General features: G+C 63.2%; 1 protein-coding gene across 1 annotated transcript in view; it reads left to right on the top strand.

The window, feature by feature from the left end:
• The first annotated feature begins 3,936 nt into the window (after positions 1 to 3,936).
• Positions 3,937 to 14,172, top strand: part of LOC102507678 (probable palmitoyltransferase ZDHHC11) — a 36,395-nt gene continuing 26,159 nt past the window's right edge. The window contains exons 1-5 of the mRNA XM_032469231.1: positions 3,937 to 3,983; positions 5,670 to 5,891; positions 12,040 to 12,218; positions 12,499 to 12,600; positions 13,862 to 13,986. Coding sequence (XP_032325122.1) covers positions 5,670 to 5,891; positions 12,040 to 12,218; positions 12,499 to 12,600; positions 13,862 to 13,986 — 628 coding nt within the window. The 5' untranslated portion in view covers positions 3,937 to 3,983. The remainder of the gene's footprint in view (positions 3,984 to 5,669; positions 5,892 to 12,039; positions 12,219 to 12,498; positions 12,601 to 13,861; positions 13,987 to 14,172) is intronic.

The raw sequence follows: 14,172 nt of genomic DNA, 5'->3' as shown, positions 1-14,172 counted from the left end.
ACTCAGAAGGCGGGGCCCCACAGTGCAGCCTTGTGGGCATGGGTCCTGGGGCCCCTTCGGAGCCCTGCTTCTCCCTGGCCCGCAGCCTGAGTTCTCCAGTCTGTGCTGGCGTGACTGGGGGTAGGGCTGTGCTGGGCTGTGAGGCCCAGACTCCCCGGGGGTGTGGGCTCCACCCTAAGGGCTACGTCAGACAGAGTGGACACGCCCCCCACCCAAGCATGGGAGAGGCTTCTGCCTCTGGACCCAAGCAAGCCGTGGGCACACCCGAGGGGTGTCGCAGCCATGAGGTGGGGCATCTTCCTAAGGACACCGGCAGGACCCCAGCCGGCACCCACACACAGACACTCTGGGGATCAGAATGGCTATCCAGGTGGCCGGGGTGGAGGGGCCTCGGGGCCACACTGGCCAGGCGTTGGCCTCAGGCCAGCCCAGCAGGCCCTCAGGTGCCTCAGCCCAGGGGACTCGACTCGCCGAGGAGGGCAGTGCCGGGAGGTGGAAACCACGCCTCACCGAGAACAGACTAGCAAGGGCGTGCGTGAGCGCCAGGACTGTGCTCCACCTCCATCCACTGCTGCCCGCCTGCACCTCACCTGCGGTGAAGACCCCCACAGTGAGGAGTGTTTTTTCTGGACCTCGGACGTGGCCGAGCAGGCTTGAGCATGACTTACAACGAAAGGTGTGAGCAACCTGGACTCCGGGCCTGTTGCTCAGTCACTCTGAGAACGAGGTGGCGGGTCTGTGCTGGGGACGGAAGGGCACACTGCAGCTCCCGGGAGCCAGGTAGGTGGGTCTGATGCTGCCCGGACACACGTAGTGCAGGGAAAGGCTTGGTCGCCCCGGGTGGGGGTCATGGCTTCGCAGATTTGCGTGCTGAGCAGGCCCTGATTTTGTAGCTTCTAGTTATTTTCATGGAGCAAGGTCACCCCTGAAGGACAGTCATTTCTCAAAGGTGTGAGCAGCTGAGGCCACCGGGCGCCAGGTCAGCTGGGAGGCCCGCACCTTCTGCAGACTTGGTATATTCCTGGTGGCCTCCTTCAGAGTCGCGGGAGCCGCCCTGGGGCTGGCTGGACTTGGGGGGCACCTGGCGTTGAGGTCATCGACCCCCTGCATGTGTCTGGAGAAGCGTGTTCTGTGCAGGATGTAGACACACAGGTCTGCTGGGGTCGGAGCAGCGCCTGGCGGTTAGCTGCCCTTTCTGCGGGCGCCTGTGTTTTCAGTTACCAGAGAGCCTGGTTCTGGTCTCCCCCACAGCCTGGGGCCTCTGCTGCATGGTCAGCTGGGTTTCTCGGGGCCTGGGACGTTTCTCAGGGCTGGATTGTGGGCAACACCGTGGACAACGGCGAATTGGAGGCTGTCTGATACTGTCCTGGCTCCCACCTCCTGGGAAGGGGCTTCTGGGTGGGGAGCAGCGCAGCTGAGCTCTGCCCAGGCCTGCCCACAGGCAGGTGCTGTGAGCAGGCAGCCCTGATTCCTTGGGTCCCAGGCTGGTGGTGTCAGAGGCATCTGGGCCCTCAGCTCCTCCTGCCCGCCCACGCCAGCCATGGCCTCCAGGGACGCATCCCTGCCGTCCTGATGGAGGCTTTCTCTGAGGACGGTGCTCTTGGGCCAAGGGCACGACTGTGGTCTGAGGAAATGGAGCCCCAGGTGAGCAGGACGGTGAGGCTGGGCGGGCTGGGTGGTGCAGGACTGACCTGGAGCGCCAGCCCGGTGGGCCTGGCTCCCCGCCAGCAGAGAGGCCCTGGGCCCCACCCACGGAGAAGCCCCTTCCCTCATGGTCCTCGATCCCACACAGAGGGTCTCGAAATCTGCTGGCTTCCTTCGCCTTGTGCCTCTGTCCGTCCAGGCCAGGCCGAGCTGCCCTTCGGGAGGCCGACCGCTGGCCGCCACGGGCACCAGGCGGCAGGGCTGCAGCACCACATTTCAGACGGCTTGGCCGGCCTTCTACCTCCGAGACGGCCCAGGCAGATGGGGCCTGTGGGGCACGCCTCTGTGGAGGGAGAGCGGACACACCTCCATCCACCATCCCTGTCCCCCTGGGGAAGGGGGGGCATCGATGATGAACTCACATTCAGGCCCTCAGGCAGGAGCCCTCAGACCCCACAGGCAGGGGCCAGGGATCTCCTGAGCTTAGGAACTGAGACCCAGACAGGAGACGCCTGACCCAGTGGGCTGGCCGTCCTGGCCTGAGCTGCCCGCTCAGCTCAGTGTCCACGTCCCCACGCTCCCCAACTTGCCTTCTGCTTTTGCCCTTTCGTGGCCACAGAGGGGGCAGCCGGGCAGCAGGCTTGGGTGGCACTGTCTGTGCCACACTACCCGGGGTGACCCGGAGGCACCGCACCCTGGACAGAGCCTGGATCTCAGCTCCTGGAGCAAAACCAGCTGATGGGGTCAAGCGTGAGGAGCAAAGTTGGGACAGACGCCTTGGCCGCCCTCCCCCCCACCCCATGAGCCACCGAAACAGACTCCAGCTGTTAACTGAGGGCTGAAGTTAACTGAGGGACCGTGGGGGTGGTGGGGGTCTCTCCCCCAGGAGCTCTTGGGCCCATCCCCCCTCAACCGCCCCGCTCTGCCCCTGCAACTGACTGTGATGTGTCCCCAGGGGCGGGGCCTCAGCTTTATGATGCTTCCTGGGTGCTGTCCAAGTGTCCACCGGGAGGCCCAGCCCTCTCACTTGCGCCTGGACTGCGCAAAGGTAGTTGTGCTTTTCCGCTCTGGAGAGGCCAGCCACATCGGACATGGCTGCAGCACAGTTCCAGAAGCCGCTGGGACCTATGCCCCGTGACAGGTAAGGAAGGGGTCGTGGTGTCGCCCAGCCCGGCACCTCGTCCTGGGAGGATGGGGACAGGGTGGGACGGAGCCATGTCGCACTGTGGACAGGAGACACAGGGACAACCTGCCCCTGGCTGGCCGGCACCATGGCTGGCTCAAGGGCCTGTGGGGAGCCTGTGGACCCCGGCCGTGGCCGTGTGGGGCACATGGAGTTGACAATGACCTCAAGCGTCACCCCAGCACCAAACAGCCCAGAGACCCAGGGTCGACAGGAAACGAGTCAGGAATCAAACTGGGGCAAAGAGGGGACCCAGGCACCAGCATGCCCCAGACAGGGCTCATCCCCGAGCCCAACGTAGTGGTCTTCCCACAGCCCGGTCAGACGTGTCCCAGAGGAAGTGACACCAGGACAGGGCACCAGAGGGCGGAGGAGGTGGCTGATGGGGGACCCAAGCTTCCACGCCCAGGAAATAGTTCCGAAAAGGTGGAGAAGTGAGAACTGGGCCCAGAAACCTCAGAGTGCGTGTGTGTAGTGTGTGCTGTGTGTGTGTGTGGTTGTGGGTGTGTGGGCGTGTGAGGTGTGTGACGGACGTGGCATGTGTGTGGTGTGTGTGTGTGTTCACAGGCAGCAGCTATGTGCAGCTGCGTCTCAGGCCGGGTTCGGAAGGGAGCCTCTCCCTGCTGGCCCTGACCAGTTCTGTGTGGCGGTTGCGGGACTCCTGACTGCCTGCTGTTGCTCACTGAGGCCCTTCTGCCAGGCGGGCCCACCTGCCGCAGCCTGGGTCCTCACCAAGGCACCCCTCTCTCCGCCACCCTGCATCACCAGGATGCACCACTGTGTCCATCCCCAGGGATGCAGGTGGGGGACAGTCCATCTTGGGGTCAAGGCCTGGCCCCAAGTGAACATTGCACGATGTTGGATGGAGGGGTGGCTGGAGGTGCAGGGAGGTGAACAAGCCCTCACAAGCCAGGCGTGGCTCTGACCATGTCCTCTGGGGGGCCCTTGTCCACACAGGGAGACGGCGGGGGGTGCTACTCAGGCCTGGCCACGTGCTCACTAGAGGGGGCTGTGGGACGAGGCAGTGCCAGCCTGCGCTGTAGGGAGAAACTTCTGTCTGCTCCCTCCCAGCTCCCAGGATTTGGAAGAACCCACGCTGGCCCAGATCTCCAGCACTGAGTCCAGCAAGGAGAGGCCTCCAGCCGTGGTCCGCCAGGTCTGTGTCCACTGCGTTTGGCTGGGGTCCTGTCGGGTCACTGTGGTGTGGGCCTGGCGAGGGGCTGGCAGACGAGGCCCAAGCGGGAGCGGTCAGCTCTGCCGGGTTTCCTGCAGACCCGCAGTCGTCTCTGTGCCCTCTGCTGTATCAGCACAATTTTTGCCAGATTTGATGGAGAAAATCTTTTCAGAAAATCTCTCAGAAAGGTTGAGTTGGTGCACCTGGGTCTCCACACCTCCCAGGCCTTTCCCGCCCGCTCCCTTGGGGACAGCCCGGCTGGTCCAGTTTAGGACTGAAGACGTTACGAAGCCCGAGGCCAGTCAGAGCCGGTGGTGGGCCATCCCACTCCTGGACGTCCGCAGGCCTTGCTTCCTCCAAGTTCACACTTTCATCACCGTGGGTGGATTTCTTTTGTTCATGGTCTAATTCTTGGTGTACAGCTTAGGTCCAAAACCTGAGGTCTCCTCGCAGGACAGACATTTCTTCACTTTTTCTCTTTGTTTCTTCTCTTAGAACCTCTTCATTTCCTCATCCAGAAACCCTAACAGCTCAGCGTCCACGTTGTGTAGTGCTGTGTTGTGTCCACGGCACTTGAGTTCACTCAGGGGCACTGCTCCCCCAGCTGTCTGCCCCGAGACGCGCGCCGGCCCCTCAGCGCGACCTCCTGGATCCCCAGGGTTCGCCTGGGCAGGACCTCCCCTGCCGGTGGTTTCTCCATCTGAGTGTTTCTGTTCGGGCTCATGTTTGAAAACCAAGCTGGCCCTCCTGAGCGCTAGTCCCCTGATGCCTTGGTCTTGTTTCATGAAACTGAAGTCGCCCGTCTCCCTGAGGCGCACGTGGCTGCGTCTCCACACAGTGTCACATCCAGAGAACCAGGGTGGACAACCAACAGCAGGGGCCGGCCGCTCAAGCCCACTCTCGGGACGCTCCCCGGGGCAATTCACAGCCCACAGAAGAGGAGGCGAAGCATACTTCTCAACATTCCTGTCTCTTCCCAAAGTAACACATTTTTATCAACTACTTTTTCTCTGTGTTTCATGCTAAAGAGACAGTGAAGGCTGCGTACAGGCCCTAATGGGGCAAAGTTTTCTAAAACTCCTCAAAGTTCCACCTATGGCAGCTGGTAGCATCACCCACCTCCTCCGACACCCCAAACACCCCACAGTCTCCCTGACTCCACGGTCCCCCTTCTCGGCAGCCCTGACCACCTGACTGGCCAGAAGTGCCATGGTCCCTCCCAGCTGCCACAGCCAGGGACTCCCAGGTGCCCGGAGGCCCCGTCCCTGCAGAAAGAACTGCAGGACCCTGGAAATGTGGCCTCTCCCCTGGCTCCAGGGAAACGTGCAGGGCCCCTGGTGGACACGTGTTCGCGTCACACCAGCGGAAGCTGGCTTTTCCTGCACAACTGCTGGTGCCCTGGGAGGAGGGCCTCTTTCTGACGTGGACCCCCTGCACCTGAACGGTCTTCTGATGAGTCCTTGTGCCCTGTAAACCCTCCCTGACTCGCTGCTGGAGGTGGTCCCCTGCCTTGAGGGATGGTAGCTGCCTGCCTGGGGCCCGGGGGACACTGTCACCACAAGCCACCCTGGGAGATGCTAGGCGGTGGCTCCAGCCCCAGGGTCTCCCCAGGCCACACGCACCGTGGGCAGGAGTGCTTGGCCAGCCATGCTTCCCGTTGTCTTGCAGATGCCCTTCTGTGCCAGGAGCTTGCGGCGGGTCATCCCGGAGGCCTCAGCCATCAAGGCATCGCAGACCTTGCCGCCCCGCCTGTCCAGGGTGAACGGCTGGTCGAGGCCCCTCCACTTCTTCCAGGCCATAGCCTGGGCCATGTTCCTGTTCCTGGCCTTCACTACCTTCGGCGTCTTCATCCCCTTCCTGCCACCCAACTGGAGATACATTGCCTACGGTGTATCCTTTCACGGCACCGCTGCCATCTAAGGCGAGGGATGGCGCGGCCCTGCCCTCCAACCCACTCCCACTCTCGGCCGGCACCCCCAGTGTCATGGTGCCTGAAATCCCCTCTCCGTCCTCCGTCTGCCTGCTGGCTGGGGCTTCTGGCTACAGGTCAGAGTTTCACGGGGGCGCCTTCTGGCAGGGGTGCAAGGGGGGGTCCACAGACCCGGCCACGTGCTTTCCCACCATGACGAAGCGGTCGGTCCGTGTCGTCCAAGAGGAATGGTGAGTTTCCCCAAGGAGGGACTTGAGGCGTGTGTGTGCCCACCGCCCTCCACCAGGCACCTGAGTCCTGCTCCCACACAGACCGTCCACCAAGGTCACACGTTTGTGACCCCCTCCCATGGCAGAGCTCTGGGCGCCGAGATGTCTGCTTGGATCCCTCAGGGTGGGCATCAGGGTAGCGAGAGACTCGACCAGGAAACCTGGGCCCACACAGAGGGGGCCACACCTTAGCACCAGTGGACGAGCTGTGCTGCTGCCCACTGGGCACTGGAACCAGTTTCCAGAAGCAGGGTGTTTGTGCCCGCATCAGGCCCTCCTCAGCAGGGAGATGGCCACACTGCCCGCTTCTTGGCCTGGGAGACCTCACTGCTGGCCAAGGAGAGGGGCCCGGGGTGCAGAAGGGGGGCCGTGGGTGGGCGAGAGGGAAAGGGAAGGACACGCGAGCCTGACCACGGCACCTTCCAGCTTCAAAAAAGCAGAGGAGAGAGGCGGACCCCAGGGGCTCGGCCCTCGGCCTCAGCGTGAAGACCCTGCCGCCCTGTGGCCGTCTCACACACACACTGTCCTTAGAAGTCCCAAACACCAGGAACCTTCAGTGGGACTCCCGGTCTGTGTCTGGGACTTCTGTCTCCATACCACCAGCCTGTTATCCCACCTAGAAAGTCCCATGGGCTGCTCGCACGTATTCCTTAATATCAGACTGACGTTCCCCCGTTTTCTCAAGGAGTCCACGCAAAGTGTGGGCTGCGCAGGCCGCCCGCGCCTTGGCTGGTCAGAGAAGACCGGCCTCCACGTGGACTGCCTCTCACGCGCCTGTGGCTGGTGCTGAGGCCACGGATCCTCAGTGGTAAGGTTGTCGAGGATCAATTTCCTTAACAAAGAAAAGGCCTCTCAGCTTTTCTGTTTCATCTTCTGTTTTGGCCAGCTGTGTTTTTTAAGAAATTTGAATATTTCATCTAAATTGTCAAATTCTTGGAGGAAAGCGAGTCACTGGTTTCCAGCTGTCCTTCGGAGTCTGTAGGGGCCGTGGTGATGTCACCGTGGTGTGTGCTCTCGGTGCGTCAGGCCTCCTAGGGTTTGGCAGTTTCACTGATTATCCGAAGAATCAGCGTTTGAGCTGACCGACCTGCTCTGCCTGTTCTCTTTTTAAAATTTTCTGCTTTTACTTTTACTGATTCCCTTTCAAATTACCATGGATTTCATTTGCTCTTTTACTACTTTCTCAAGGTGGAAGCTTAGATCATTGATTTTAGACCTTCTTTCTTTTTATTATACTTAAAGCTGTAAACTACCCTCTGGGCCCAGGCACACTCAGACCCACAGACACACAGATACACACAAACAAACACACACGTGATGCGCAGCCACAGACCAGCCACACCGTGTACGCCCACACTGCCACGCACACGGGCGCAGGGACGGAGGCCTCCTCTGTCCTCCTTGACCATCCCATCTGGCCGACTCGATTCCGTCTCTAGGGCCAGCTGCCCTGACCAGGCCCCACTGTCGGTGCTGGGGTGCCCTTCTCTGGCCACTGGGGGGCACCAGCGTCATTTGGCGCCCATAGGGCCAGGCGTGGAGGTGACCCCTGGGCTCTGGGAAGGGCAGGGTCCCCGGGTCACGGTGGTGGGACTTTAGTGGGCCGAGCCCAGCTGGTTAGCAGGGGAGGCTTGCCAGGGGTCCAGGAGAGTGTTCTGAGGGGAGACTAGTTACAAAGGGACCCCTTTCCAGCCACTCACCCCCATGTTCCCTCGTTCGGTCCTTCCTGCAACAGCATCCTGTTTGCAGGTGGCAGCCGGGCCCGTGTGGGCCAGCCCTCTGCGATGGCCAGAGAACAAGCCTGCTGGGCCGGCAGGACCGCAGCCCAGGCAAGGGTGAGGCAGCATGCCCTGCATAGCCCTGCTCCCCTGGGCCCCGGGAGGAAGCCGTCGTCCAGAGAGGCTCCTAATGCGCCAGGTCCCAGGGAGTCCCAAGCCAGGTGGGCAGGCATCCGGTGCCCTGGACACACATGGGGGAAACGCAGGCCCTGCCCCTGCCCCCGCCCCACGCCCAGGTGACAGGTCTTTGTTTCAGTGATGAGCTGTGGGTCCCCACTGTGCAGACCCCGCCCTGGCCTGAGGTCTGAGCCCTCGGCCCGGCCTCCCCCATTCCTGGGGCCCTGAAAATGTTGGACCCACAGGAGCCGAACAGCAGCACGACCGGTCCTGGGTGCCTCCAGCCTCCTGTCCACTTGGGCCGGGCAGCTTTCTGAAGCCACAGTCACAGCCCCACGTCACCCCACAAGACTTGTGTCTTGTCACAGTGAGCTGAGCAGTCACTGTACGACCACTCAGGCACCCTGTCTTGTAATCTAATGGCCCAAAACGTGCTTCCTTGGAGGTCAAGCCCAGGGTCTGGTCAGGGCTCAGGCCAGCACAGCATCCTGCCCCACAGTCTGGCGCCCCGGGAGGCTGCTCCTTGCGGGCGGGCCGTCCCTCCCCATGGTTGGAGCACTTGCAGGGGTCCTGTCCTCCCACCCTCCCATCCTCTGAAACTCCCGTAGATGGTAATTACGCCCGCAGCAGGGCAGCTTAAACCGAGAAACGTATTGTCTCTCAGTTCTGGGCCCAGAGGCCCGAGGTCGAAGCGTGCCAGGACCTGGACCCCCTCGGCTGTAGCTGCTGCTTCTCTGCACCCTCGCAGGCCGCCCTCTGCGTGTGTCTGCGTCCTGATGGTCTCTCCTTATAAGGACCCCTCCCCTGACGACCTCATCTTAACTTGATCATCTGCAAAGACCCCATTTTCAAGTAAAATCCTCACAGGCCCTGGGGGTCAGGACTTCAGCATCTCTGGGGACACAGTCCGGCCCCAGCAGTGGGTGCTCACGTGCTGGGCTGTGACCCACTGTCTGCACCCTCCTTGGACCTGTAGCTTAGCTGAGTGGCCTTGTGGTCTTGGTGGTGGCCCCTCTCTCTGCGAACAGTCACTCCACGTTCTCACCAGCTCTCTGCCGAGCTCGGAGCTGTCCCCGCCCATGGGGACTGGCACCTTCTCCTGACAGCACTGGCCCCTGGTGGTGCCCAGTCTGCACGGCCCCTCCTGCCTGACCCAAGTGGTGTGTGCAGGATGGCGTCCCTGCCTGTTCAGAGCTCAGACTACCTGGGGGGGCGTGTTTTCCTAGTCCAGTTTCCTGCCTGGCACCCGCCACTGGCCCAGCGGTGTCCCTTAGGCCCTGGCAGCTGCACTGGGGTGCCCTTCTCTGGCCACTGTGGGGCACCGGCGTCATTTGGTGCCCACAGGGCCAGGCATGGAGGTGACCGCTGGGCCCTGGGAAAGGCAGGGTCCGTGGCCAGGGCAGCGGGACTTCAGGCAGCCCAGGGGAGCCAGGAAGGAGCAGCGCGGCTGCCCGCTGCGTGCGGGAGGGAGGGCCTGGGGCGTGGTGGGGACCCTGTGTTGCGGTGGGGACGCTCGGGTGGGGAGGGGGCGCCGCTGTGATGAGACGTGACTGGGGCAGCTGGAGTTCCGCCCGCCGGGCTCCCGCCCTCCTGCCGCAGGACCGGACGTGTGTCCTGGGCTGGCGCCCGGCGCTGTTTATTTACTGAACGCAGATAGTTGCTAGGGGACCTGTGGCTTGTCCTCAGGGCCGCCCAGGGCCGCTGCCTCGCGGTGGAAGTGAGACTGGGAACCCGGTTCTTTTTATTACTAACTTGAACCTAAGACTCTCCTGAGATAAAATTACAGCCAAAAGTGAAAGCGGGCAACTGAGGGTGTGGCTCGCACCCTGTGGCACCCTCTACCCGGGGGCCCCGACGGCCACTCGGTGCCTGGCCCATGGCAGGAGCGGCCAGGTCGTCTTGGGCAAATGCAGCCAATTGTCGCTCACCAACGCCTCTCCTGGGGTGACCTGGTGGGTCAGACGGGGGGCTGGTCTCCACTCACAGAGGTGGGTGTCACAGTGCCTGCAGGGGACACCCGATGTCCAGAGGCCGTGGCTGCTTCTCCCACTGTATCCAGGCAGCACACTGCCCTGGGATCTCGGGGTCCCCCAGAAGCAGCGCCCTGAGAAACGCCTGCTCACGGCACCAGCAGGTGTCAGGGGCACAGGAAGCTAGCTGCCTGCTAGGTTCAGGTCAGGCACCCGGGCCCTCCGCCATGAGGGCTACTGTCCCAACATGCTCTCCCTGGTGCTGGCCTCGTGTGGAGCCGAGTGTGGACGTGCAGGTGGATTGCTTGGGCCACACTTCAGCCGCCCACCTGCTGCCCTCCTTGCATCCACCTCCGGCCCCTGTCTGCCAGCATCTGACAGCGACAGCTCCCCTCTAGCTTCCCAGAGGAAGGGGCTGCACCTGGGCTTCCTGCCGCATCTCCTTGTCCCAGCTGCCATCCGCGCTCCCGTTGCCCTGGTAACCACACAAACAGTGCTGCGCGTCAGAGGAAGCTCCGGGGGTGGGTTCAGGGGACCAGCATGCTGGGGTGGAGTTGGGGTCACGCGCTATGACAGTGCGGCCTAGCCACTGACCTCCTGCCCACGGGCCCGCCCCCCGGACAGGAGCACAGCTCAGTCTGCTCGTCAGCAGAGGCCCAGGCTGTACCCACAGCCCCTCCTGCAGGGTCCTGCAGCCACGGGAGGAGCCTCCGTGTCACCGCATCCTTGGTGGGTGGCACTGAGGGATCTGGCCAGTCCTGTCCCCTGTGGGCTCCCCCGGGCCTGACTGGTTGTCACCCATCTCTCCCTCCCTCTTTCCACATCCTGCTGGCTGTGTGCCTGCCCACCCTTGGCCTGGGCACCAGCCTCCCGTCTGGACCCTGGCCCCCAGCTCCCGCTCGCCCTCATGGTGGTCTCTGTGTCCCCAGCCAGGCCCAGCTGGGCCCTGTCACTTCTGCACCCACAGCTTTGGCCAAACCAGCTCCCCCTGAGTCTCACTGTGCACTGTGGCTGTGTCCTACCGGCCTTGCCCAGGCAGCACCACGCCTGTGAACACAAGCCCTGAGCCCCTGGGCTGCTCCGCAAGGCTGAGCGTTGCAGGCGAGGCTGGCAGACCCTGGACCCAGGGAGGACGCCCTGCTCAGAGCCTGCGCTGCCCATGGGCCTCTGTACAGCCCCCCTGGGGCCTGAGCCCACAAAGCTTTGCACCCACTCCGCCACACAGAGGACACCTCGCAGGCGATGGGGGAGCATTTCCCCGCCACACCCAGGCCGCCCTCGCAGGAGCCGGGCCTGTAAACCCTGAACCCTCCTGGCTCAAACTTCATCCTGGGAAGCAGGGCAGGGCTGACAGCGAGGCCAGGCTGGCGCTTCGGCCCCTTCTGTTTGGTTTCCATGGGGACAGTGTGTTGGTCCCTGGAGAGGAGGCGGAGCGGGTGGGGTCTGAGGGCTTGATTTTACCCTGGGAGCCCTGGAGGGAGGGGGAGCTGGAGAGAGCCTGAGGGTCCTGGAATGGGGGAGAGACAGACAGAGACAGAGACAGAGAGACAGAGGCAGAGACAGAAGCAGAGACAGAGCTCGTGCCCACTTGCCATGAGGCTCACGGGTGGGAGTCTGCACCCTCCCTCCCTCTGGCCCTCCTCCTTTTCTTGATGACACATGTGGTCACCGTGGCCCCTCTGCCCCAAGTATCCCCCCACCTCCGATGCCCATGGCACACGCTGGCCTCTCCCGCTGCCTCAGTGAAGTGCGGGCGAGCCACAGCCTCCAGGGTGCCCTGCTCTGTCCCTTGAGAGAGAAGGATTTGGGCTGGGTCTGCTGGCCGCAGGGGTGCAGGAGGGGTGTCCTTGGCCCCTGCCGCTGGCCAGGCTCTGGTGGCTCCCGGTGGCTGGGGGGCCCGACACCGGGCCTCCCCTCGCAGGCCCTGGTGGGGTGCTGACCAGGCCGAGTCTTTCCTTGACGCACCTTCTGCAGGTGACTGGTGGGCTTTTCTTGTTCCACTTCTTGGTCCACGTGATTGCGGTTTCCATCGATCCGGCTGATACCAACGTCCGCATGAAAAAGAACTACGCAGAGCCTGTGCCGACCTTCGACCGGTCCAAATACCTGCATGTGATCCAGAACCGTTATTGCCATCTGTGCGAGGTCACCGTGTGAGTGCCGCGCAGGGCCCCCAGATCCGGGGCAGGAGAGCCCTCTGCCTTGGGTCTCTCCGATGAACCCCTCTCCCCACCCAGGTCGCAGCCCAGGCTGGTCAGGGCCCGGGGACCTCGTGGGTGATGGGAGAGGGATCTGACTCCGGCCTCAGCCTCAGGCCCGGCTGCCACATGGCAGGCGCACACTGGGGAGGCATCGCCGCTGCGGGCAGATGGGGACTCCGGCATCCCCACTGCACAGCCTGCTGACAGGTTCCCCCCTAACTCTTCCTTCCAGGAGCGCAAAAGCCAAACACTGCAGCTACTGCAACAAGTGTGTCGAGGGCTTCGACCACCACTGCAAGTGGCTAAACAACTGCGTAGGGACCAGGAATTACTGGTGAGGGCAGGGCTGGGCCCTCTCGTCCTCCCCAGAGGAGGAAGCCCAGGACGGCAGGGCTGGGGGGAGCTCCGGCCTCACTCTGGCTGGGTCCCTCCTCCCCCAGGGTGGGCTTCCTTGCTGGCTGTTCACCTGGAGGTCTGGCTGCCCTGGGTGGGGGGGGGAGGGTGTGGCTCTGACCATGAAGAGGACCAGGTGGGCCGGGCTCCGAGGGGCCCCACAGGAGGTTCCGACAGGGGCTCCAAGCACAGAGCAGGCGGGGCTGGGCACTCCCAGAGGGGCCAGGAAGCCTCGTGGACAGGGCATGGGTCCCTGGGCAGAGTCAGCTGGATGGGCCGGGGCCTGGCCTACAGCAAGGGTCACTCAGGGGGACGAGAGGCCCCAGACATCTTCCTCCTGAGCCGGTGGGGTGTCCACCTGCCCCTGGACAACATTCACGGCTGAGCCCTCACATAAAGACAGGAAAGAGTGAGGAACCAACTAGATTTCAGGTGAACAAGAGACTTTGTTCAGCACTGAAGCGCTCAGGGCGAGTGGCAGACAGACTGGAAGAAGGCGTCTTAGAGCTCCTTCTGGGTGCTGCTGCCCGGAGTTTACGTTTTCGATGAACAGACCATTCTCTGTGTCTTTGTGCAGGAAACGTGTTCGGGTCTAATAGCGAAGCCCAAGGGCCCTTGCGGGTGTGTGGTCCCTAGGCACAGAGTGGCCCAGTTCCCGAGCGCTGAGATCAGCACGCTGGCTTCTGTGCCTGTGGGCCCGTGCCCTCCCCACAGGGTGGCCCGCACGCCCACCACGTGGCCACGTGCGGATTCTGTTCACCAGTCCCGGCTCCAGGCTGAGGGCCACAGGGCTCATCTGCCATGATTTCAGAGCTCGGTGGGCCCAGCGACTCGTGGCCAGGAGGGAGCCCCACAGGGGCTGGCCCGGGTTGGGCTGGGCCGGGTTGAGCTGAACGCGGTCCTGCTTGGATGGTCACACTGTCTCTGAGCCTCAGTTTCCCTGCTGTGAACTGGGTGGTCACCCTCCTCCAGCCTCCTGTGGACTGAGTGAAAGGTCACGTGCAAACTGCGCGGCAGGTGGGGCCGCGCGGCTCAGGGATCGGGGGAGTCACCTCTAGAGCTGGAGAGAAAAGCCCAGAGGAAAGAGTGATGGGAGGAAGATCTGAGGGTCAGGCGTGGGCTTAGTGGGGCCGCCGGCCCCATCCGTGCGCACGCCGGCTGGCCGTCTCCCGGCGCTGAGCCTGGCTCTGCCTCTCCCGCAGGTTCTTCTTCAGCTCCGTGGCCTCGGCCTTCGTGGGCATGCTCTGTGTAGCGGGCATCTTGCTGTACATCTTCATCCAGTACGTAGTCAACCCTGTGGAGCTGCGCGCGGACCAACACTACCGAAGTACGTGCTCCTGCAGCCCCGCTACCTTCCCAGTGAAGTCTTCATCCCAGGGGAGGTCAGCCTGGCTTGCCCCAGGCTGGGTGGGTGGGGTGGGCACTGCAGCCTGGCGCCCCCACCCCTGCAAGGGCCACAGGCCAGGACCCACCCCCCAGCCCAGCAGGTTCCCAAGCCCACAGGGGGCAAGTT

This window comes from Camelus ferus, chromosome 3 (genome assembly GCF_009834535.1).
Source record: "Camelus ferus isolate YT-003-E chromosome 3, BCGSAC_Cfer_1.0, whole genome shotgun sequence".
Taxonomy (NCBI): domain Eukaryota; kingdom Metazoa; phylum Chordata; class Mammalia; order Artiodactyla; family Camelidae; genus Camelus; species Camelus ferus.
The sequence above is the reverse complement of the archived record's forward strand: the minus strand, read 5'-3'. Positions and strand labels throughout refer to the sequence as shown.